The 25,300-nt window shown below is 62.4% G+C and overlaps 1 protein-coding gene and 1 long non-coding RNA gene across 6 annotated transcripts in view; one reads left to right on the plus strand and one right to left on the minus strand.

Moving 5' to 3' along the window:
- Nucleotides 1–20,549, minus strand: part of VAV2 (vav guanine nucleotide exchange factor 2) — a 169,518-nt gene extending 148,969 nt beyond the window's left edge. For 3 of the 5 annotated variants that reach the window (XR_013443880.1, XM_078061992.1, XM_036108490.2), the window contains exon 1: nt 19,825–20,549. Coding sequence is in view for 3 of the 5 variants with exons in the window: in XM_078061992.1 (XP_077918118.1) it covers nt 19,825–20,028 (204 nt within the window). In the remaining 2 variants the exon portion in view is untranslated. The remainder of the gene's footprint in view (nt 1–19,824) is intronic. The other 2 variants (XR_013443881.1, XM_036108513.2) reach the window with 2 other exon arrangements.
- An 89-nt stretch (nt 20,550–20,638) lies between these two features.
- LOC118545946 (uncharacterized) lies at nt 20,639–23,508 on the plus strand. The gene is made up of 2 exons (XR_013443671.1): nt 20,639–21,917; nt 22,209–23,508. It is a non-coding gene; the product is annotated as an uncharacterized LOC118545946 (long non-coding RNA).
- Nucleotides 23,509–25,300: the final 1,792 nt, after the last annotated feature.

Below are 25,300 nucleotides of genomic sequence, written 5' to 3' on the forward strand. Positions count from 1 at the left end.
ACCGGTCCCTCCCTGCCCCCGGCCCCACAGGAGGGTCTCCAGCTGTCTCAGGAGCAGCAAAACCAGGCTGTGATGGACACTGGGGGCCTGGGGGCCTCAAAGTCACAGTGACACAGGCCTGCCTGGGACGGGAGTCCGGAAACTCCCCCATATTGTCTCTTCTTTTCATTCTTCCAATAACTGAACATTACTTTTAGGATTTCTTAAAAAGCCATCTCCACTCTGGGATGGCTTTTGGAGAAATGCGTCTTGTGAATGTATTAAAAACCCAGCCGGGCCAGCGCAGCATGCTTCTGAGGACGCAGCCTTCTCTTCTCTACCGGAGAAGCCGCACTTTCTGGAAATTCCAGCGGCTCCAGCACCAGCCCCAGGGCAGAGCACCGAGCACCGAGGGGGCACGGGGAGCAGGGAGCGGGGGCTCCATTGTCTGCCAGGAGCAGCTGGGCTCTCGCCCCTGAACTGAGGTCAGGAATGTTCGCAGCTGCAGACTCACCCTCCGCCCCCAGTCGGGCGGGAGCCAAGCAGGGGAGGGAAGCTGCGGGGGGGGGGGGGGGCCTGGGGGCAGAGGCGAGCATGCCCCCAGCTGTCCCCACATAGGAAAGCTGAGCCAGAACTGGGCGTTTCAGCTGCAGGCAGCCAAGCTCCAGCCACGGCCCCACCTGCTCAGGATGCCCCAGGGAGGGCAGACAGCAGACGTGGCGGCTCACCTGCCCACGGCACCCAGGGCCCTGGAGCCCCTCTGGGCTGGGATGACCAGCACCAACCACCTCACCAAGTGGGGAAACTGAGGCCCCCCCCCGGGCCAGCTGCCTGCGGGGTCCGTCTGATTGTAACGGAAGGAAAGGTGCCAGGGACAGCACTCCAGGAGTAAAACTTTGCTCTTCATCTTTTCTCCCAAAATAGGAACAGCCTCTCCTAGATATAAGGGCGGGGGGGGGGGGGGGGAAGTCTGGAATGAAACAAAAGCCCACATGAGCTCCAGCCCTAAAGCACCACTTACCACGTGAGGCCTTTCTGCCGTCCACACTCTTGACCCTGTATTTTTTGTTGTTACAAAACGGCCTGCTGGGGAAAACGCACAGCTCTGGGCCCTGGCATTTCCTCGCGGGCACGTGGCACCCCGCGCCGGGCGTCGGGGACCCTCCCCGGGCTGGGGTCACATGCTGCAGTGACGCCCGGCTGCTGGGCCTTCGGGGTGTTCCCACAGTTTCACCATCACAGTCACACGACAGTGAGCAGCTCTGTCCTGCACAGGCCATTCCCACAGCTGAGCCCAAGGCTCCGTGTCCGCTACAGGGGGCGTCCTGGTGGAGCGCCACCGTCCCTGACGGTCACAGCCCAGCAGCCTTGGGCAGAGAGAGACGGGCTCCACCAAGTGAGAGTGGTTGGGTGGACGAGCGCCCCAGGAAGCCCCAGCACGGTCCCCCACCGTCCTGTGTTCGCTCACTCCTCCCTCACCCCACCATCACCCCAACGGCCGCCAGGCCCCGCACGGTGCCAGGCATGAGGGCACCCCGAAGGACAGCGCACCCCTTTGCCCACCCCCCACGGGAAGAGACAGTTAAAGCCAGGCTCCCAGGCCGGGCCTGCAAGGTGCCCGCCCACCCGGGTGTTATTTTCGAGAGAAGGGGGGCGGCCGAGGGAAGTGAGAGTGCAGCGGAGCGGCTCGGGGTGGGGAGGACTGCACAGCCCGCCAGCTGCAGAGCCCCGGGGCGGCCCGGGGTGGGCCAGAGCGCGGGGACCCAGAGGCAAGCCCCCGCGGTCAGAGGCGCTGGTGGAGAAGGCAAGATGGAGACAGACGCCGGATCGTGGAGTCTCAAGCCACGGGACGCCTGGCGCCCCCGGACGCCGGGTGGGAGGGACCGTGCCCCGGAGCCTTTGAGGCAGCATGGCCCTGCCAACAGCTGGAGGCACGTCCTTCCCGAGGGACGCTGCCCACTGCTCCAGAGGGAAGAGAGAGACACGTAACCCAGCTGCGGGACACCAAACCCACCGCAGAGAGACGTGGTCTGCTCAGGCACACCATGTCGCTGGTGCTCGGGGAGGTCAGAGCTGCCCCTCCCAGGCCCAGGCTGAGCCAAGAAAGTTCTGGCCCGTGGGGGATTTCATCATCTGGCCGCTAAAATGCTAACCACGAGAGACTGAGCCTTACTTCCCCACCTCCCCGGGTCCCCGGAGAGGCCTCTTCACCTCTGAGCAAAGGCCAGGGTGGCCCAGGGGCTCAGGACATGCAGCTGCTCACCCGGGAGGCTCACTCGGGGAGCTGCACCCCAAACCCTGTCTCCACGTGACGGCACGGCCAACTACTTCCTCAAGCCAGGAAATCCAGCACGATCGGAGAGGAAAGGGGAAGCTAAGTGCATTCGGTTTCCTCCTCTCTAGGAGTCTGCTAACACCAACAGTCAGGGAGGACAGGGAGGTGGCCCTCAGCTAGGGCGAGGCTCTTTCCTCTCTCCAGACAGCTTACGACGTGGGACCTTCCGCCAGCCCAGGCCTGCGGCGCTTTGTCAATCCGACTACAACACCCTCTGTTTAGTAAAGGAGTCCGCGCCCCAGGAAGAAAGCATCTTGGATTCAGAGAGACGGGGTCCAGATCCGGGTCCAGATTCAGGGTCCTAGACTCTGAAAAAGGGGTCCTGGACCCAGAGAGAAGGGGTCCCAGATCCAGGGTAAGGGGGTAGCTGCAGCTCCCTCACGGTCGCATGGAGCCGGGCCCCCCACCTTGCCAGGCCAGGGCGTGAAAAGCCCCCAGGGCCAATACCAGCTGAGTAGGAGCAGAGCTGGGAGCACCAGGCAGGGGCGGTCATGGGAGGGAGGGGGTGCTTGAGCCACCCTGGAGGAGCCTAAGGCGGGGGAGGCAGGAGGCAGGTGCTCGGAGAAGGGGAGTGGTCACAAGGCTGGGCACCCCAGGGCAGCTCCAAGGCTGACCGCAGGCAGATGCTTGCTCCAGGGAAGGCACATAAGCAGCCGGTTCCACTCCATCACCCACGCCCCCAGCAGACATTACTAATCTATCTAAGGAGAGTGTGTCCCCCTCCATCGCCCCTGCCCCTGGCAGACATCACTAATCTAAGGAGAGTGTGTCCCCCTCCATCACCCCTGCCCCTGGCAGGCATCACTAATCTATCTAAGGAGAGTGTGTCCCCCTCCATCACCCACGCCCCCGGCAGGCATCACTAATCTATCTAAAGAGAGTGTCCCCCTCCATCACCCACACCCCAGCAGATATCACTAATCCATGTGGCCACTGAGCAGCCACACGAAGGGCACCTCCCTGTCCTTCTCAGGGCAGCTTTTCAGGCAGGCTGGGCCCAGGACCAAATCTGGAACCCTCCACGGAGGGCTGAGGGTCAGTCTGTGCCCGAAAAGCCAAGGGCAGCAGAGGGGAAATGGGGTGCTCTGATGGAGAGTCCAGCTCCCCCGATGAGAACCAGGGTGGAAGAAGGCTGGTGTCTGAGACCCCACAAAGTCTGGAACCCCCTGTCCGCTCTGGCCAGACCTCAGGAGACCTGGGATGGGAGTGCAGCCCCTTCCCCAGGCCCCACACTCAGGTAGGGCACAAAAACCATGTTCACTGCTGGGGGGACGGGGGGTCTACACTGGAGCAGAGGCTCCAGAACTCATGGCTGGGCACAGAGAGCTCACTGAAGAGCAAGGAACCATCCCGGTCGCCCTCCAGGGCCCAGGGGCTGGGTGGAGAGCTGCTCTGTCCCCCACAGTCACCGTCCCCCAGGGCACCTGGGCTGCCCAGGTGGGCCGCAGGTCGGAGTGGCCAGGAACGCCCGTCCAGGCCCCATCTCTCATCTCTCTCCAGGCATGGGCAGGAGAGGCCTCCACCCCGACCCTGCAAGGTTTGTAGGAACCGGAAACCCCACCGTCTCAGTGATGATTTTATCAACAAGGAGGAAACGGAGAGGCCCGTCTGGGATGAGTGCTGCTGGGTCAATTAATCCCTTGAACGGTTTTCTAGAAATCGTTGTTTGTGATTTTTTTTTGTCTCCACTTCCATTCTTTGTTTACTAATTCGCCTTCTCAGCTTCAAGGTCACAGTGAAGGCTGGACCCACAGGCCAGGTGTTCCCCATACCTCCGGGCACCTTCCCGTCACCTGAGGTTCTTCCTGGTGGCTTCACGTGAAGCACAGCAAGCAGGGCAGACCCCATGGTCTGACACACCCCTCCTGTGAGGCCCCAACACCCACGCTGATTTCAGAGCGGTCAGAACACGAAGCAAGTATCTACCTCGGCACGCGTGAAATAACGTGCGCGGAAAGCCACGTGGCACAGACGTGGCAGTGACAAAGCAGGCTCCCAGGTGGTGAGGAAGATGACAGCCCCAGCTCTGTGGGGACGCGGCTATGCGCAGTGTCTTCCCTGCGACAAACAGACCAGTAAGCCTTCAGTACGTACCCATGAGCGTCTCTGTTCCCATCCACCCCAGGGCCTGCAGAGGGCACAAACCGCGAGGGGACAGGCCGTGACCCTCCAGGGTCCGGGGGCAGAGGGCAGAGCCCAGATCCCCCTCAAGGGACACCACACACAACCACGGTCCCCTTTCTCCTCCCAGCTGTGCACCACCTCCCGGCACAGGACCTGGCGGCTCTCAGAAGCAGAGGAAGGGGTGGGGGGCAGGGAACCCAGCCTGGGTCTCCAACTCCCACATGGTGTCCAGCAAGGGAGCCCCACGTTCTGACAGCCCGGGGCTCAGTCCTGGGGTCCGCCCCTGCCCGAGCTCGGGCCTTGAGAATGAGATGCCAGGCAGCTGGCTCACGTGCGGCCCCCGGGTCGCACCAAATGCTCCTCGCTGAAAAAAAATCAACAAGGCTGGCAAGTCACCTTCCCCGGAACCTGCTGCAAGGTTGTTTCCTGATTAAAGCTTTACTAAATCAATAGCAATAAAGCAGTCCCAAAGAAATCAATCGAAGGCAGGGCCCTTTTTAAGAAAAACCACTCTTTCCACAGGAAAAAACCTCTTAAAAATAACCCACACGACTATTTTGGGGTTTGCGGCATTCTTGCTGGGTTTCTGCAAAGGCCATCGTGTTACCTGGACATGAATCACACATGCGGGGGATGTATGCTTCCCCAGAGAGCCGGATTCCGACACGCCGGCCCCGGGCTTCCGAGTAATGAGAGCACCTGTTTACAGCCTGAATAAATGGCGCGCTCATGAAGGCAAAACTGTTAGCGTGCTCGAGAATATCGTGATCAGGGAAGGAGAGTCTGGAATGGAGTCCCATGCTAGCGGAAGGTGTTTCTCGCCGTGGCCGGGGGCCTGGCCCCGCAGAAGCCTGCAGAGTTTGGCCCACCGAGGCCGGGGCCAGCCCCTCACGCCCAGGTCCAGCCTGGACACTGATGTGGTCAGCCAAACAGAGACCGGAAAAAAAGCAGGAAACTCAAAGGCAGACAGAGAACACAACGGGGCGGGGCTGAAATGTCCCGCAACCCCCGGTCAGGGCAGATTCCGGACAGACCACTGGGAGAGCCGGGCCTTCCCCGGGCTGCTGGCCAACAGCAGACCTTGAGCCCCAAGGGCAAATCTGGATGAGCCCCACCAGCTCCCCCGCTGCCCGAGCCTGACATCGGGGCACCCTCCTCATTACCCCACATCGGGGTCACGACCAGCCCAGCCCCCACCTCCCCCAACACCCTGGAGCCCGGAGCTTCTCTCCCTTCCCCAGGCACAGGCCTGAACAGTTTTCCTGCTGGGGTGACCGCATCCGCCTCCTCCCCAGCCTCAGCCTCCCGGACTTCAGACTGTGGCCTCCAATCCACTCCCAGCACTGCAGCCAAGCAGAACCTCCTGAAGCCAAATCCAGGACATCGTGCTCTCCCCAACCCCCCTGGGTGACTGCCCGGCACCCCAGGCGAAGCCACCCACCAACCCACCACCCACTGCCCTGCCGCCCTGCAGCCTTGAAGGCCATGGCTCTGAGTTCCTCCAACCTCCCCCAGAGGTGACCGCTGCTCCCCTCGGGGCGCGCCCCAGACTCTGAGCTCCTGGAAGGAGTTGCCAGGCCACCGCCATCTTTCCCTCGCCCTGAGGGCCCACTGCTCAGGAAATGTTCCCTGGGAGCTGAACGGTCCACGTGAGCTGTGGGAGCTGTAGAAAGAGCCCCCAGGTGAAAGGCCCGGGAAGAGGAGACCCGACGGGCGGCAGGGCAGGAAGGTGCCCTTCCCCAGAATCCGGCTGCCAGGAAGACCACCACCCCTCCCACAGAAAGGCCTGGGGTCCCACTGCACCCCACAGTGACCGGTATGGAGACTAGTGCCTGCAGGTCCCCAAAGCATACGTCACGTGAAGTGGCAGCATCCAAAGTACAGGAGGGGGGACGGATTCCCAGGCTCACAGATGAGCCCGCTGGGGTGTGGGCAGGGTGGGGGCAGGGGTCACTGCGAAGCGTGCCCAGGGGCGCACGAGGCCACATCAGCAGTGGGGCAGGTCCGAGCTCGGGCCCAGCCTGGCTTCTGACCCCACCACGACCGCCCTTCTTCGGCTGAAGGAGGAAACACGGCCAGGGCAGCCCGGGGATAAGGGTCCCCTGGGCCCACGCAGGCTGCAAAGACAGGCGCTTCTCCCCTGAGCCCCAGCCACGCTGAGGCACGCATATCAGCCACTGTCCTCAGGGGCCTGGCGGGGCAGGTACAAAGGCTCCGGCCTCCCGCACCCTGTCGCCCGCACGGTGGTCCGCGGTGCCAAGCGCCCCTCCACGCGTGGGGGCAGAGGGGCGGGAGTGGCTGGGGCCTGGGCCTCCTGCAGCAAACAGACTACTTCCCGAACACTCTGGTAATCCGCAGCTCTGCTGCCCTGGAGCTAGCTGGCTAACAGATGTTCCATTTAAGAAGCTAAATTACCACGAAATACACCCAAAGAGATGGCAGGCCAATTCTCCCAAGGTTTATTTGCATGAGGAGGGGGTGGTATGTGAACGTTCTATCTTCTCTTTTTTGAGAAAAAAAAAAAAAAAATTTACTACACACACGAGTTAAGAGAAAAAAGAGAGTGGCTGCCGGCATGTGAATTACTGAGGGAGGGTGTCGATGGCACCCCACGGCTCGCACAACTCAGGAGCCCGAGGGTGCCACGTGGGACAGGATGCTGGGGCCACAGGTGCGTGGGCGGCCGGGAGTTTGACCCCGCCTCCATCCCCTACCGGTGAACTCGGACCAGCTCCTGTGGTCCCCAAACCTCACCCTCCAAGGCTCTCAAATGACTGCCGATGGCCCCTACTCTCCCGGGGCTGCCCTCTGCCGGGGCCAGGTCCATGACCGCCAAGCACCTCCAGTACTGTGACTAATTACCACCACCACGCATCGTGGGGCAGCCCGGGAGCAGCCCAGACCAGGCACAGCATGGCAGGTGACACCATCGTGCCCAAGGAACGCTGGAAGGGGCTGAGCACTCCAGCTGGATCCCCGGCCCACCACCCAGAGGCAGCCCGGGCGCTGGCCTGCACGTCCCCGGGGCCACCAGACGGCAAAGCAGCAGAAAGGCTGAGGACCGGAGCTGCTCCGCTGAGCCCTCAGGCCAGGGCCTTTCCCACCCTGCAGGACACAACCACCACCACCAGCCGGAGGCTCAGGCAGGAGGGAGGGCGGGGGACGGGGACCCCAGAGCTGGTCCAGAGTGTGGTCCCTGGCATGAACAGAATCAGCTGGCCAGGGGGCAGCCAGGGGTCCCCCTAAGAAGACAGGGTGGAGGGCGCCTGGGTGGCTCAGTCGTTAAGCGTCTGCCTTCGGCTCAGGTCATGATCTCGGGGTCCTGGGATCGAGCCCCGCATCGGGCTCCCTGCTCGGCAGGAAGCCTGCTTCTCCCTCTCCCACTCCCCCTGCTTGTGTTCCCTCTCTCGCTGTCTCTCTCTCTGTCAAATAAATAAATAAAATCTTAAAAAAAAAAAAAAAGAGAGAAGACAGGGTGGACAGAGCTCTGCAGGCAAAACCCCAGAGCCCTCAGCCACCTCCAGGACAGCCCCAAACCCCCACCCCCGGAGGCGGAGGGCATCACCCAGACTTTTCTGGGTTGCAGCCAGACACGGAGGGGGAGCCTCTGGCCAGACAGTGCAGCGCAGACAGCAGACCGCACCTGGTCTCCTGCCCCCGACGTCCACTCGGGTTCGTCCACACCCGCACGTGGTTCCAGAAACGAGCCCCAGAAATGCGGCCATGCTTCCGAACCCACTGCGGGAGCACGTGCACACACCAGAGCTGCCTGCAGAAGGCGAGGTTTGCAGCCTGGGTTTACTGGCTCGGTCGTTCGCTCCCAGACAAGGCGTCTGGCCCCTGCGGCTCCCACTGACGAGACCGTCAGGAAGCCCCCTGCCCCACACGGCCCGCGTCGGCGGGGACATCAGCAGGAGCAGCCGCAGGGAGGACTCCAGGAGCGAGTCCTCCCACGGCCACCGACATGGGGAAACCGATTCTCCCAAAGACACAGAGAAAACCCACATCCCTACTGAAAGCCAAGGCCTCCCCTGCGTGTGCTTCCGGGACACAATCATGGCCCCAGGGCCGCTGGGCTACTGCAAGGGGTCGAGAAAACGCCCCTCCTTTACCAAGTGGCAGGAGGCCCGGGACTGGTGAGCCAGAGCGCAGACGCCCGCATCAGCCGCAGGGCGGCTTCCCGCAAGGGAGATGACACGCACACAGATCCCGCACCCCCGGCCTGACGCCCGGACCGCGGGACCCCTTCAGATGCCCCAGGAGCCTTCCTCCCATCCACCCTGGAGGCACCTAGAAATGATGGTCCCATTTTACGGGGGAGGGGAGGGCAGGCAACTGAGCCCCGACACCTCACATGCTCCCTGGACCCATCTTCCTTCACCCCAGCTCTCCTGGGCCACCCCGTTTAAGGCACTGAGTCAAGAGCCTGGAGCAGAGACAGCCGTTCCCTGGCTCCTCACTCCCGGACGGGGAAGTCTTGAGAAATGCCTGCCTCGGTGCCCTCAGTCCTGCAGCAGCAAGGACCCAGGGCAAGAAGGGACCCAAGAAACGTGTCATGTGGATGGCCACGCGGGGCTGACTCACCCACCAGGCACCGCGGGCCAGCACTTTTCGGGACCCAAATGCGTGTGAGGTCAAAGACAATATTTAAATACATACTATTACTTTCTGACCTTTACACCAACCAAGGCATTAAAGTAGGACTTTTAACATCTCTTAAGGAAGAGGGAGGCCACGGGCGAAGGCGTGCAGGGCCCCAAAGAGTCACATGGTGGCCCTGAGGGCCCCTGCCACGGCCAGCACGGGTTCCAGGCACTCACCTGCCACACACCTGCTCAAATTCTTCCCAGCCCCACAAGGGGGATGCTGTTTTTGTGTGGTCAAAGACACATAACAAAATTTACAATCAGCGACTGTTCATTCGCCGTGTTGTGCAACCACCACCACGATCTGGATCCAGAGCTTTGTCATAACCCCAAACACAAGGCCATACCCACGAGCAGCCAGTCCCGGTTCCCTCCCCCCAGCCCACCTTCCATCTGTGCTGGACGTGCGCATGAATGGAATCACGCCATCCTCCCCGACCCTCACCCTCTGGCGTCTAGCTTCCCTCACAGGGCACCATGTCTCCGAGGCTCATCCGCACTGCAACCCCTGTCGGTCAGGGCTCATTCCTCCTAGTGGCCGATCTTACTTCATCGTCAGGACAGACCCCCCCCTACCTAGTCATCCACTGAGGAGAATGCTATTTTTTTATCCCCATCCTACAGAGGGGGAAACTGAGACCCCACGACGGTGAAGCTCGAGGGCCCGCTCTGGTCAGTAGCGAAGCCAGGACACCAGCCCTGAGCTCTCGAGGGAGGGGGAGCCCGGCCCCCTCTGCAGCCGGGAACACAGAGGCCCAGGGGAGGCAGCCATGTGGCAAGTCCCGGCGAGCCAGGTCACACCCCGATGCCCAGCCTCAAGCCTGCTTCCTCTGAGCTCCGGGGTGAAAACAAATTAAACCGAATGGTTCAGAGTCAGTTCTCGTGTGAAGCCCGTCATCTGCAGAGGAAAACAGCTCAGATCTGAACGGTCTCATCCCTCACTGAAATGACTTAGTGATGCTCACTCCTGTCCCTGCAGACAGATGAGCTGGGGGCTGGGGGAGCAGAGCCCAGATGCCCATCTCAGGTGTGGAGGGGTAAATTAAGAGTGGGAGGAGCTGAGGGGCAAGGGAGGTAAGGTCTCAGGATGTGGCTGCCATGAGCACGAGGAACCAGAACCTTCTGCCACGCCAGGGGCCTGACACAGGTTACAAACAGACTAAAGCTTCCCTAGGTGTCCTGTGCGCCCGGGACATGTGGTGACGGCCCCAGGAACCAGACACCCACTTGTACAGTTAAAAGCTAGGACGGTCCATGCTCCAGCCATGACCACTGTCACCAGGGCACCTCCCCATTCCTGGGGGACACGGAGGCCTCCTGGCACACAGACCGCCACCCCCAGGTGCCAAAGCTCACAGGAACACTGCCACGAACCACAGCCTGCCCCGGCGGGGAAGACAAGCCAGACGTGGAGCTCTGGCGTGAGAAAGGCCAGGGCAGGTGGGGCCCCGCTCTCTGAGCTGCGGGGACCCTGGCAGGTGGCTTAGCCCTTGCACCTCTGCAGAGGCCCCCTCTCCCTGGGGCCACTGGTCGCCACGTGCTCAGCATGGTGCCTACACCACCTGCCCCCGGCAACATCCTATGTCTAGGGGACAACTATGACAATCAAGCAAATAGCGGTGCAAACTGGAAACGTGTGTCCCTGGGAAAGGAAGGTGCGCTCAGGGAAACCAGGCAGGAACAGGGCTGGGGCGGGGGAGGCACGGGAGCAGGCAGACGCCCGGAACCCAAACCTGCCCACCTGCACAGGGACTCCCGGTGACGCCCTCAGGCACCCACCCTGCCACCTTCCACATCTCAGGGATGCACGTGTCATGCCGCGGGGGAGACACGCACGCATCGGGGTGGGCTGGGAGGCAGACAGCGGAAGACAGGCAGGCGCCCCCTCCCCGCACAGATGGCGGCATGGGCTGGGGGGGCGGCTGGGGGGCCCCACTCCTGTAAAGACCTGGAGGCTGAAGAGCCCGGCGGACAGACGGGAGGACAGGCGGCAGGCCCTCGACAGAGACCATATATGCACACTGCTTGTGAAGCCTGAAGCTCAAAACACAACAAGCCACCAAAGTATTCCTGGCCTCAAGCTTAAGGTGACTCAGGGCAGACAAGCAGGTGTGTTGAAAATGATTATTTTAATCCTTCCATAAACCCTACAGAGGCGGGCACATGAAGCCCACGGCTCAGGGCACCGAGGCAGGCATTTCTCGAGACTTCCCTGACCAGAAGGCGCCACCACCCAGGTCCCGCGGCAGTTCAAGCCCAGCCCCGCCTCCCTCGGGGGTCACGCGTTTGTTAGCGTTTGTTATTCTTGTTTATCTTTTGGATTCAGAAACCAAAACAGAGCAGCTACAGGATGCTGGCAGAGAGTGCCGTGAGAGCACAGAGGTCCAGGGGTCCTTCCGGGCTGCCCCGGGGCTCATCCTGGCCTGAGCAGGGCAGGCCTTGTCCAGGCAGTGGACAGGGACTCGTCCCACGAAGTTGGGGGGTGGGGGGGCGGCTCCCGAGCCCCACGGCGTCCCGGGCACCAGACCTCTCTCCCAGTCCTGTTGAGGGGCCGCTGTCACCTCCCCAGGAAGCCCCCCTCGCAGGCCTGTTCGATTCCTCCGCGTCGGAAAGTGCCATGCTGTTACTTCGTGAATCCCCCTCCTGGAGGTCAGGGACACAAAGTCAGGGGTCTCTGCCGCTCTTGCCCAGTGCCCATGAGCAGGTGACAGTGAATGGGAAGCGAGTTGATGACAGAGTGAGCCCCCTCCCAGCGACGGGCAGCAGGTGGAGGGGACGGGCCCACCCTGGGCCATCTGTGGGTTCGGGCACTGTGCAGCCCCCAGCCTCCCCACCCACCAGGACCGACCAAGGGCTGTTTTGCAGGTTGGCAAGAGGCCCCAACCTCCACGTGGCTGTGTGACCTCAGGCAGCCCCCTCGGCCTCTCGGTTCCCCGCCCAACCGGGTGTCTCACAGAACCTCCTAACTAAGGCACAGGGGAGGGGCTGGGGCTGGGCAGCCAGGGAACCAACCTTCCCAGGACAGGGCACGGCGGGCAGCAATGATCTGGAAGACCTGGGGGGCCTGTCTCTGCAGCAACCACCCATCTCCTCCCTTTAGTTACCTAAGGGCATCCAGTTTTCAAGGCCAGCTCAAATGCCACCTTCTCCATGCAGCCCTCCACAGTGCCTGCTCTCAGGGATCCAAATACCTGTATCTGATAAGGAATAACACAGTCCCAGAAGATGTGACAGCAAATCCTGCGTCTGTCCCCACCTCCTGCACCACCCAGCACAAGAGCTCCAGGGGAGGAAGCAGCAGAGAGAGGGCCTGAGACCCCTCCAGCAGGCGCCCAAGGTCACCCGCAGAGGGAGGGGCAGGGCTGCTGTCCGATCCTGGGTCCTGCGCTCCTTGGCCAAGGATCCTCCATTTTTCTCCACATCACCCAGCCACCACCTGCCTCCGGGGCTAAAGGGTAAGTGAAGAGTGGGAGGGGCTTGGGGGCAGGGAAGGAGGGAGGGTCCAACTCCGGGGCGCTGGCCGCCCACCCTCTCTTAACCACCATGTGGCTGTCCTGCAGCTGGGCGGCCAGAGGCGAGGTGGGGCCAGCTGGCCGGGGAAGGCGGCTGCCCCAGCCAGCAGGAGCAAGCGGGCCACCCAGGCCTGGGGAGGGGCGCAGTGTTCCGGAGACTTACGGGGCCAGGTGCGAGGCAGGGGCAGTGCCAGGCCCGCGTTTTCCTGCCAAATGCCCCCAGCAGCCTGCAAGGTGGCCACGGGCACCCTCTTCGCAGACGAGGAGACCAAGGCTCAGCCAGGCCCGCGACCCCGCCCCACTAAGGCTCCCACTACAGCCCAGTGGCCGATGGCGGCGGACCCCTCCACTGCCATCCCAGATGGCAGCAAATGTCCGTGCCGTTCCAGACATCGGGGGCTCAGCCCCGGGGGGTCCCTGCTGCCTCCCCTATGAGCTGGGGCTGAGGGCAGAGCCCCACCACAGCCCCTCCGTGGATGAGACAAGGTCCTGGCCCCAAGCACTTAGCCCAAATTCTGGCACAAGGTGGAGAGAGCTTTGCCTTGCTGAGCGCGTCCTGTTGGAGGAGCCGGCGCCAAGGGCCCTGGATACAAATGGACACGTAAGGGCAAACCCTGGGAGGGCGGGGACAGGGACCGGGGCTCCTGCACAGGCCCCAGGCCAGGCCCCTAGCCTCACAGACAAGCCCACTGCCTGCTTTTGTACCGGCTACAAGCTAAGGAAGGTTTCCACGGTTTTAAACGGTTGGGGGAAAGAAAAGAATAATATTTCGTGACACATGAAAATGATATGAAATTCAAATTTCATTCTCCATAAAGTTTACTGGCACACAGCCACACTTACTCATTTCCAGATCAGCCACGACTGCCTTCACACCAGGAGGGCAGAGTTGAATGGTTACGACAGAGCCTGTCTGGCCCACAAGGCCTAAAATATTTACCGTCTGGCCCTCGACACAAGACAAGCACCAACCCCTGCTCTGGGAGCAGGGTGCTGGTGGTCGGCTGGGGCGCTGGGGCAGAGAGGGGTGGATTCAAAGGGCAGTCAGGAAGGAGGTCCACCTGGCAGGGCCTCAGCCATGGGGCTGCCGGACTCGGGTCTGGGCCTCTGCCTAAACCCGGGCCCCACCACACCAGCCCCGACAGCGCTGCCTGTCCCGGACATCCCACCCCTCGAAGCCACAGACACATACATGGCCTGGACACAGGGCCACGAGGAAGGGGCTGGAGGGCATCATGCTGCCGACCGCCACGAGCAGGACCCACTGCAATTCTGGGAAGGACGACAGGGTCCCTCTCCAGGGAGGGGACACCCTTGGCCACCCTATCCTCATGCAAGAAAGAGCTCGAACGAGGCACTGGGGTGGGGGCTCCCCGTGGCTACACATCCCTGTCAGGCCTCCGGCAAGGCTGCTGCCTACAGACTTGGCCCCAAGCTCAGTGGAGCCCCCCGTTCTCTGCACGGAGACACCCATGCCCAGGGTCCAGACGGCCTCCCCACCGAATGCACGGCACGCTTCCAGGTTCCATCCCAGCCACAAACAATCCACTGTCCACCACTGCCAAGCGGTGCCTTCCCATGACCTGGGCAGATGATGCCCATGGGCCTTGTCTGCAGATTTCACACCCAAGCCTCAGGACCCCACTCCACACAGCCCTGGGCCCCTCCTAGCCAGTCAGGCCCGCGCTAAACATGGGACCCCGGCACACTGGCCTCTGCCCCCAGCCCTGCCCCCCGGGGTGCTGCTACCTCGACCCGCTCAGAGCCATAACCCCTGCCACATGGGAAAGCCAGGGTGGGGGAAATCCGCATTTCTCCACTTGTCACTATCACCCCCCTAAGGAGCCTTTTCTGGTGCTTTTCATAATCGACCTCCCATAGGAAGTCTCAACACCACAGAGCTACCGTGTATCTGTTTTGTACTCTGTGTGCATCTGAGCTTTATACATAAAAAGAACGTGATTTCTTCACCTCCAAAGATCTGACTTCCACCACCCTGGAGGCCATATCACCCCTGCTGAGAAGGCAAGGGTTCATTAAAATGTATCATTAAAATTAATGTTATGCATTTCTTTTTACTTTTTTAATAGGATCACCAGAAGTTTTGAAAGACAGACGCAACTCACATGTTTCTATTTGGCAGCGGTGATCCAGATGGAAAACAAAGACAAACGTGCACACGGCACGTCCATCTACACCGTGCCTGCGCACACACACACACACACACAGAGCCAGCTCCCACCACGAGAGCACCTGGGAGCAGAGACAGCCTGCAGCAGCGGGCACACCAGCACCCAGATCCGGGCTTCTAAACACCCCTCTTCACGATGGAGCCAGAGCTCCTCGGAAACACGGCTGACTCCTGAGCTGGGACAAAGAATAATACCAAAGGAGTCTGGACATCTCACTCCAGAAAGGAGGGCAGTGCTCAGAAAATGCTGAGGACACAGGGCGCCTGGGTGGCTCAGTCAGTTAGGCATCTGACTCTCGACTTCGGCTCAGGTCATGATCTCAGGGTCATAAGATCGAGCCCTGCATCTGGCTCTGTGCTCAGCAAGGAAGTCTGCTTGTCCCTCTCCCTCTGTTCTTCCTCCCTCTCTCTCTAATAAATAAATAAAATCTTTAAAAAAAAAAAGGAAGAAAGAAAATGCTGGGAACACGTCAAAAAGATGCACAGCAACCAGCTTGAAACAGTTCTCCGGGTCGAACCCGAGACAACGTGAGCATGGAAATAAATGACAGTAACAGATTATAATCCGGGGAATAAAAGAGGAAACCATGATGCAAACTGGCAGAAAGAGAGAGAGGAAGGAAAAACCGGAGGTGCACCTTGTCCCTAGTCCCTCGGAGAGAAGAGCCGTGAACGACGGGGGACAGAGCGACGTCACGGAGAGGACCGGCAGACACCGCCTGGGAGGGCCGCATCCCAGCAACGGGACAAGGCTAAGCCCCCTGCTGCCTGCAGGACAGGAGCAGGAGTGGGAGGCATCGAGCCTGGTCCCCCAACACGCACACAACCCGAATCTAATCCCGAAGGGACGCGCAGGGACCCAGCAGCGGGATGTTCTGCAACAGAGGGCGGCTGGAACCTGCAGGATGTCGAGGTCGTGAACACCAAGGGAAGGCTGCAGAGCCGCGCTGGACCGAGGAAGAGCACACACAGCACCCCTGAGGTTCCCCTTCTGCTGAACCGGCATTTCCGGGGACACCCGTTGAGGCGTGAGTGGGACACCCGTGGGACGGGGCTGAGAGGCTGAGCTGCGCTCACCGAGGACAGTGCCCTTGTTTTGCGGGCGACGCACTGAAAAGTTTGGGGGGAGGGCACCAAATTTCCCACTCACCTCCACTGGGGTGAGAAAAACCTATGTGTGCACATGGAGTTCTTACGAAAGTCCGATATATTTTCAAATTTGGAAAAGGACAAGAGGTTTCCTGTTTCCACGGGAGCGAGGGTTCCTCGGTTCTGCCCTCTGCCCTGGTGTCGCACGCTTCAGCCTTAGGGTCCAGGCCCGGGCCGCCTGCGCTCGGGACCCCCGGACACCTGCGGGCCACCTGCAGGCCACTTCTGCGGCCCCGGGCATCTGGACGACACCGCCGTGCACCCTCGCTCTCCTGGAAGCTTCATGAGAGCAGGACCCGGCCCAGGCGGCCCCCAGGCCCTCGCCAAGCACAAAGCCGGCCTCAGAATGAAGGAACACACGGGGGTCCGCAGGCCCCCGAGATGACATCCTGGAGGAGAGGCTCAGCCCAGTCCCCCTTCCAGACTGGGCTTTGCAGAGTGAGCAGCAAGAGCGTGGCCCCCACGTGCTGGGTGGAGTGAAAGCGCGGCAAGTGCAGGGTTAGCGACACGCCCCTGGTACACTGGGGGCCGCGGCCAAGCTCACCACGCTGTAGGACGGGAGAGTGCAATCAGAGGAGGCTTCCTAGAGGAGGGGCCTCTAGACTAGCTCCTCCAGGAATAACCAAGCGAAGAGGAGGGAGGTCTACCAGCAAGGGCAAGGCTCATAATGGATGCTGACGGCCAAGGTACGGAAGTGGGGAGCGACAGGCCTGAGGCAGGGACGGGAGGTGTGCGCGGGGGAGTAACCCCGGTGGGCCCCGGGTGCCAGGCTTCCCAATCTGTTCTCCGGGGAGGAGGCCTGCCAGGGCGCTGTGGGCAAGAGGCTGGGCGGGTGGTGCCCTACAGGTTCAAACTGCAGATGGAACCAGGGGCTGTCTGCTGGCATCAGCAACCTCACGACCTCCACAGCTAAAGCCACTCCAGACACACGTGATCTCTTGTTAGGATCAGCAGATTGTGGCCATACCTAATTAGTTTAATTAAACCCAAGGTGGCTTCTGGGCATTTTGGATTAACAAAAAAATTAAAGCACGGCCTGCCAGCTCCAGGACGGCATGACAAAGGGGCCGTTCGGCTCTCTCTGTGAACACCTCCTAGCTTCCGGCTCGGTACACAGCAGATGCCCCGTAAGTGCACGTGCTCTTATGCTCCTTTGGGGCCAATAACCCAGCTGAGGTCAACTCGGAGTGGAGGAACATTCCAAATGCTATCCTCTGAAAACAGGATGTCACCATGAGAAGCCAGCATGGGCTTCTGGAACGAGCGGACAACATGGAGGCCTCGGAGCTGGACGGGCCTCCGGCACTCCAGGACCGCACGGAGGCGGGAAGGCCCCACAGACTGGACTCGACAGCAAAGTAGCCAGATCCCCACAGAAAACAGGCACCCACCCCACACCCCATCCACCCCGAGGAAGCAGACACGCAGCAGGAGCATCCGTCCGAAAGTCAGCAGACAGCTTAAGGAAGGCTTGCAGAATCGAATGAGTTTCGGCAATCCTACGAGGGACACCTAAGCTTGTGATTTAGTTTCGCCTCTTCCAATCTGTGTCACCAGAGGGAAGTCCCTGGATCTCTCTGAGCTTTAGCAGCCTCATCTATAAAACGGGGATGGCACAGCCTCCCCAGGATCGTGCCTCGCCCAGGGCAGGACCAGGAAGAAAGGGAAGCTTGGACTCTTCTTGTGATCCAAGCACCGTGGACCAACAGGACATCTTCCCTGCCCCGCTCTAGGGATGGTGAGCTTCCCAAATAACAAAGAGCAGCCACACAGCGAGGCCCCCCAGGCTCCCTCCCAAACCCTGCACAGCCATGCCTGGTACAGAGAATTATTTCTTTAACTGTGAATACACAGATGGACCCAAGGGATAGACCCGGTGAATGCAAGTTCACAGAGCACGTGCAGCCATCCTGCACCAGCGACAGACACACGAAGATGGGGTGACCCACCCCACCCCCACAAGATGACCGGTGGGCTGAGGCCAGGGAGACCAGCCCTCAGCCAAGACAATGATCCCCGCCAGTGTCCAGATGACCATCCTAAAGTCACTAACATCAACTCCGCACTGCACTGAGAACGTTCCCTGCCTTAACCTCATGGAATCCTCAGAAGGTGGCTCTAAGGCGCCTACTACTGCTGTTCCCATTAAACAGTTAGGGAAACTGAGGGCCCAGGGGTGGTCACCTACCTGAAAGACGACAGTGCCAGGCTTCGATCAGCACACGTCCACGAAGACACACAGACACCCGCCCGTCCGGTTCTCCCTAGCACCGAGTCCCCCTGGATACCCCTTCACCCAGGCTGGGACACGGAGGGCTCCAAGGGACTGTGCTGCTGTCAGTGTTGCTGCCCCATGGACGGCTCCAAGGACCCCAGGATGTCCCAGCACTTCCAGCACAGCGGCTGAGCCAAGCCACCTGCCACAGCCAGAGTGCCCCCTCTTCCCCCACCCTGCCCAAACCCCAGCTGGAAAAGGGCAGCTCCAGGACCCCGAGGCCAGCCAGGCCCAGCGTCTGTTGTGTGGACCCACCCACCCCGGGCTGTGTCCCGTGCCCCAGCCTCCCTGCCAATCAGCCAGGAAACCGGCCAGGAGCCAGCAAGCCTGGGCAGCCCCTGTGGATGACAGCCAAAGGCAGACACTCCCGCCCATGGCCGACTCTGCCCTCGGCAACCCTTCCTGCTCTCAGTTTCTCCAGCCCAGCCCCCACCCCCACCCCCAAGGGAGGACAGAGGTGAGAAACGGGTTTATGAAAGTACTCTGCAGCAGGGCGCCAGGCCCCAGGGACTGCGAGTTAGTTGGCATGAGAGAACCTAAGGACAGCGCCTAAGGGGAGCCCTGAGACCGCATGCCTGCACCCCCGGGGCTCCCTCAATAGGCTGCCTGCCTCCGTGGTCCTGGGTTGTCATCGCTGAGTGGGAGGGCAGCCCCCCTACCCTCTCAGGGCTCCTCTTTGTCATCAGCCACCCCCCTTCCTCCCTGGAGGAGGGGGTGCTCTCATCTCCTTGGAAACGCAATCACAGCCAAAGGGCAGAGGCCATGCAGCCCATCCTGGAAAAGCCGCCCAGCCTGGAAAAGCCGTGACTCACTCCATCCCTCCTTCTCCCTAGCCGGCTTTCCGATGTCACACATGAATGGCCGTTGTCCACGCGGACTTGCCATGGGCCACAGAGGAAGGGGCTACGGGGCTCACAGGAAGGTCGATCCTGGACAGTGCTGGCCAGACCCAGGCTGGCCCCCGGGGCCCCTTGAGCGCCCAGGACCCCTTCAAATGGAGCTGGGGGTGGGCGTTCTGTGACTCCAGGAGGGCAGGACCGGAGCTTCATTCTACTCAAGTCTCAGCCAAGTTCCCTTTAAGGGGCCAAGAAAAGCAGCTCCTGCCGGCCGCGCAGACATTTTCCTGCCGGCCGGCAGCCACACCGCTCGGCCGCGACAAAGGCCACACTTGAGGGTGCTGGCGAAGCGACGGGGGCTCCGGCTCGCACCCAGTTGCGCGACCCCGTCCAAGAGGAGGCGGCGACCCGAGCCCACCCGCTCCCTCGGGCCCCTCGGGCTCCCGCTCCTCGCCGACTCCTGCGGCCGCGCCCCGCTGTCCTCCACTGTCCCGCCACCAGGCGCGAAGCCGCAGGACGCGACGCCGGTCGAGGCCCCCCGGGCGTGGCGGGCTCCCCGGGGCCGGGAGGGACGCGGAGAGGGGGCGGCAGCGGCGGGCGCCCCGCCCGGCTTCGAGTCTCCCCGCACCCCGGCGCCACAGACCGGCCCGGGGCGCGTCCCGGCGGTGCCCACGGGCGGCGGCGGCGCGCCCCGGGCTTGGGGGACTTTGGTCAACTTCGCGCCTCCTGGGGCGCGCCCCTCTCTCCCCGCGACCGCCCGCGCGCCGGGACCCTCACCTGGGACATCTGCGGCCGGAAGTTGATGTCCTTGAGGTCGATGGAGCCGGGGGAGAGGTTGTGCAGCAGCTGACACAGGAGGACGCCGTCGCGCAGCGCCTGCGCCAGGTCGAACACCGCCGCCGAGGGCCACACGACCCGGTGGTTGGGCGGCAGGACCTTGCAGTCGATGAGCCAGCGGCCGCACTGCCGCCACTGCTCCATGGCGCCCGCGGCGGCCGCACCGCCGGCCCGCTCAGGGCAGCGCTCGGGCCGAAGTGCGGCGGCCGCGGGGCATCCCGCCCGCCCGCGCGGGGCTCGGTGGCCGGGGCGGGGCTTCGCGCGGGCGGCCCGGGGTCCCCGCTGCGCTGCCGCGCGTCCCCTCCTCTTCCTCCTGCTCCGGCTCCTCGCGGGCCGCCGCTCCCGCCCACGTGCGGCCGCGGGGTGGGCGCCGCGCAGCGCGCGGGACCCCCTCACACACACGGGCGCCCCCGGGCCCCGGGCCGGGCTCCGCGCCGCGCGCCGCCGCAGCGCCCCGCTCTCCGCCCCTCCGGGCGCCGCATGCTGCGCTCGGGGCGCCCCGCGGCCGCCGCCGCTCCTGCCCCGCCCGAGACAAAGGGCCGGTGGGTCGCTCGCTCCGCGCGTCCGGGGCCTGGGCAGCCCTCGCCGCCGCCGCTTTGTTCGCCCCGCCTGCGGGCTCCGCGCTCGGCGCCCGGCGCTCGGACTCGGCAGCGCGGCGGCTCTGGGGTTGCGGGGGCGCGGGGGGCGCGGGGGCGCGGCCACGGGCGGGGCGGGGGCGGGGCCGGCGCGCGGGCCTGGCGCCGCCCCGCCCCCCCACTTCCTGCCCCGCCGCCCGCCAAAGTTGCGGAGGGCGGGGGCTGCGGCGCCGCCCGGGGCCCGCCCACTCTGTCCGCGGGGCGCCCGGACTTTTGAGGAGCTCTGCGCCCGGGGCGAGCGACCTCGCCGGTGGAGGGATGGCCGGTTCTCGGTCTCTGCGTTGGCCCTGCGTCCCACTCGGTGGCGATCAGTCGGTGGCCCCTGTCGCGCTGGGCGCCTCCGCACGGCCCTTCGGAAAGGACAGACCCAGGAGGGGGCACCGACCGGACCGAGGCCCCCCGCGTCCCCTCGGTCCATCAAGCCGTCCCTGAGGGATAACTCCAGGCCCGAGGCACACACGGGCGGGGAATGCGCCCAGAACCCCCATCCCATCCTCTGCTCCGGCCACGGACCCGAAAGCAGCCCTCCACCCACCCCCGACCCCGCACAAAGGCCGGGATTCCCCCACTTTGTGACCCAGAGCCCTGGCCACTTGCAGCTGCCCAGAGGGCAAATCCTGGCGTCTGAGATGGAATATGTGAGATTAGGAAGTGAGAGAGAGGGCTGGTCATGAGGCCAGAGCTGCCTGGGCCCTGGGTCCTGGCAGGCCACACTGGCTGACTGCAGGGTCCACTGACCCCGCCCTGAACTCCTTCCTGAGCCCCGCCCGGGGGTGGGGGCCGTGTTTTCAGCAGCTGGCCTCCCCCCCCCCCGCGACAGTGGCACGGCTTCAAGGGCATGAAGAGCCCATCTGGCAATGAAATGATGTGGATCCTGGCTCAGCTCAGGAGCCGTGGGTTCTCATCACTGGTGTGCTGGGCCTCCCTGGGCAAGGCCCAGCCCCACCCTGAGACTCTCAGCCAACCTGGGGTGGTGGTGAGGCCACCCACCTGCACACTCCTGCGTGAGTTCTGGACCTGTGTTCACTGGGGCAGCACTGGGCAGCTGCCCCATGGCCCAGCCCCCTCCTCCGCTGGGTGCCACCCCCAACTCATGAGTGCAGAGAGGATCCCCCAGGCCTTCTGCAGAGCTCAAACCTTCCCCTTCCCGGACTGAGGAGGAAGTCTGGGGGGCCAGGCCAGGGGCCAGCCCACGGAGGGAAGCAGGAGAGGAGCTGGCCTCCGGGACACACCCGAGGCCCTATGAGGAATGGTCACAGCAGGAGTAAAATCAGGCCAAGCGGCCGGCCGGGGAGCTCCAAGCTACCGTCCAGGCGTCCTTCCTTTGAGAAACCCACGTAGGGAGGAACCTGCCTCAGAGGGGTGCGATTGAGCCTGTTTGGCCGGAGGCAAAAGCAGGTAACCCCCGCCCCAGCATCTCCCCGCCCGAGGAATGGAACCACAGGACGTAGCCTGAACCCCAGCCCCTCCAGCCCCCGCTCTGAGAGCCTTGCAGGCACCTTCTCCCGCAGCGCCCCCTCCCCCTCTGTATTGCGGGGAGCCCAGCACTCCATCAGAATTGTTTGTGAGGGGCCAACAGGACATCGTGGAGTTTTTGTGCAGGGCCTGGGCAGAATGGGGCTCCTGCAGCTCTTCACCTGGGGTGCCCTATTCTGGTGCCCCCTTAATGCCTGTCTCTCTCACCCACAGGTAACCGCCTCAGCAAGAAAAGGGCCTCTGTCCTCGCCACCCTCATGGCCTTCCTGCCTGGGCAGAGACCCAACCAAGACGATGAGCCCGGGACTGGGGCACAGGCGCCCGAGCTGACCATGCAGACGGTCGTCTGCTGCCTCCTGGTGGCTGCCGAGGGCACTGTCACCATCTGGCTGCCCAGCTGGCCCAGGAAGCCGGGGTTTAGCCTTGTGAATGGTCGCACCGGGAGACTCAGACCTTGCTGCTGTGCGGTCCTGAGCCAGCCACAACCCCTTCAGCATTCCCAGTTTCCCATCTGGACATTGGGAACATGTGTATCTCACAACGTCCTTGGGAGACTCTGCAGGCAAGCTGGACAGGAACGGATGGATGGATGGATGGATGGAAACTTGGCAGAGACTCCCTCCCTGGCACTTGGTGTGGGTGTGATGAGCAGGTCCAGACTGTACCAACTCAAAGTATGGATCAGAAAGAGGGGACACTTGTCCAGAAAACCCTACTGCCATCCTCATGCCCTGGGACCCAGAGCTGTTTGCCAGGACCACCTGTGGTACACCTCTGGGGGGGATGCACGGGGCCCATTGCCTCCTGTGGACATGGTGCCCTGGAGACGTGCTCACAGACAAGGAAATGGTACCCTCGAGGCTGCACTGCAGCTTGGCCCACCTTTAGCCCAGCCAGTGATGGCTTCAGTGGGAGGGACAGACTCTGTGCTGAGCGTCAGGGCAGCCCACAGGAGAGCCGGGGAGCTCGGCCCCCAGCCCAGCGGGCAGGGAGTGCCAATACCAGCCACGTACCCCAAAGTAGACAAGGAAGGTCACAGCCCCCTCTCCCCGCCTCACCCACCCACCGTTGCCCCCTTCCATCCATTCTCGGGAACCAGCAAGGACCCAGAAAAACTTGGGTGAGACCCTGTCACTCTCCCAGCCAAAGAGGTACAAGCGAATTCTTTCCCTAGAAAATGTGCCCCCTCTCTGGATGACTTCATTTCCTGCATGAAGGAATGGAGCAGCCACACCTGGTATGCTCCCACCTCAGGGCCTTTCCACTGGCCGTGTGTCCGCCCGGGACTCTTGTCCACAGAGCTCACCCCTCACATCCTCTGCGATCCTCTCCCCCAGACCTGACTCACTTAGTCTCATGCCTCTAGACAGTGAGCTCTGGGGCCGCAGGGACCATTTCTTCCTGTCCCCAGTTCACGCCCAACACTGCAGACTGGGCTCGGCCTGTGGTAGGTGCTCAGAAAACACTTATTGAACGAAACACCAAATGAATAAACCACCAACTTGGCAAAGCACTGCAACTCCGATTTTTAAACCCAATAGATTCTCTCACGGAAGTCACAGACATGGGGTAAGTTGATGCCAAGGTTTATGAACCAGGCTGTGCCATCATCCGTGGAGTGATCTGCAGCCTGTCCTAGCAATGTCTATAACGAACGAACTTTAACATGGTCACATGAGTGTGTAACAGCATGCTCCGTAAGACTGCACGGGTGTAGCCCACTCAAGCGGGTTTATCCTGATGGCGTCCGTGATTGTAACAGACGCCCCCCTGTCCTGAGGGCCACGGGGCCAGCCCGAGAGCCGCGGACGCTCACCTCACCTCCCTTAAGCCTCACGCAGTAGCCACTATTGTCCTGGGTGGCGAAATGCGGAAACCAACACGCCGGGCACTTTGGTGAGCTGCCCGGGCCACCCGGCAATTCGTGAGGGAGCCAGGTCCGAGCGCCGGGCCTGCCCAGCGCCCAGATGTTGCTGTTGAAGGCGGTTTCCGTGCTGAGACTTTCTGCTGTTCCTCGACAAGCTGATTTGGGTGGGTGGGTGATGAGGGAGAAGGGAAAATGCTGTGATGTCTACAGCACGTAGATACTGACTCAGCAACAGAATGCAGTGCTTGAAAGGCACACACAAGCACACACACGCACGCACACACACACACGCGTGTGCATGCACACGCGCCCCACTGCAGAAATGGGGTAGTAGCCTGGCAGGAGCATCAGGTTGACCAGAAAGTGGCTGCTGGGGAGACACCCTGTGTCCGGGCTGAAGTGGGGGGAACGTGGAGGGGGGCTGTCGGGTCCCTGGGAGTCCCAGAGAGGCCTCCGGAGGCTTTAGGGCAGGTGAGCCTGGGCTTCCCGCTTCTGCTCCTCTCCCAGGACAGCAAGCCATGCAGGGGAGGACAGCCCAGCTGCTGCTGAGGGGCCCCGCGTGCACGGCAGGCTTGCACTAATGCGCCCCAGCCCCAGCCCCCGCCGGGGGGCACTCTTACTAGATCTGCTGTGCAGGTGAAGCTTCACAGAGCTGAGGGACTTGCCAGGGTTGAATCCCCGTCTGAATAGGGAATCTGTCTCCTGCCGTGCCTCCAGCTGAGGACTTTGCTTTTGCTTCTGGTTGATTCGAGGGCTCCAGGGTGCAGCGTAGCGGGGAGTCTGTCCTCACAAAGCGTCCCGGGCTCCCACAGAGCCGTCCTCCTCGGCCGGAGTCTCATTCCCGGGGCAGCACTGGGAGTTTGCTGGGCACAGGAACAGCGCGTCTCCCCACGCGGCGCACGGGGCACACCGCACTGGAAGGGGCTGGAGGGCTCTCTGCCTGTCCGAACACCTGAGAGCTCCCCTTTCCACACAAGCCTGCTCGGAGAACCACATGCAACCCACCCGGGGGCTTTCCCAGCCCAATTCCCCAGCCAACGCCAAGAGCTGTGGCAGGGTCCCCATGCCTCTTCTCAACAGGACCAAGGCTGAGGGGGCCTTATTCCATAAGGCAGGGTCCCAGGGACATCTAAGACTTCTCCCGCAAAGGCCTCCACAGAAGCAGGAGTCTGCCTACCCTCCACTCATCCATCCATTCCTCCCTCTATCCCTCCCTCCATCCACCCCTCCAGCCCCCTCTCCATCCTTCCATCCCTCTGTTCACCCTCCCACCCATCCCTCCATCCATCCGTCTATCCCTCCTTCTATTCCTCCATCCTTCCATCCATCTCTCCTTCCACTCTTCCATCCCTCTACCCATCTATCCCTCCCTCCCTCCCTCTATCCCTCTCTCCATTTTTCCACCCATCCCTCCCTCCATCCCTCCATCCATCTGTCT

This window comes from Halichoerus grypus, chromosome 14 (assembly GCF_964656455.1).
Source record: "Halichoerus grypus chromosome 14, mHalGry1.hap1.1, whole genome shotgun sequence".
Taxonomy (NCBI): domain Eukaryota; kingdom Metazoa; phylum Chordata; class Mammalia; order Carnivora; family Phocidae; genus Halichoerus; species Halichoerus grypus.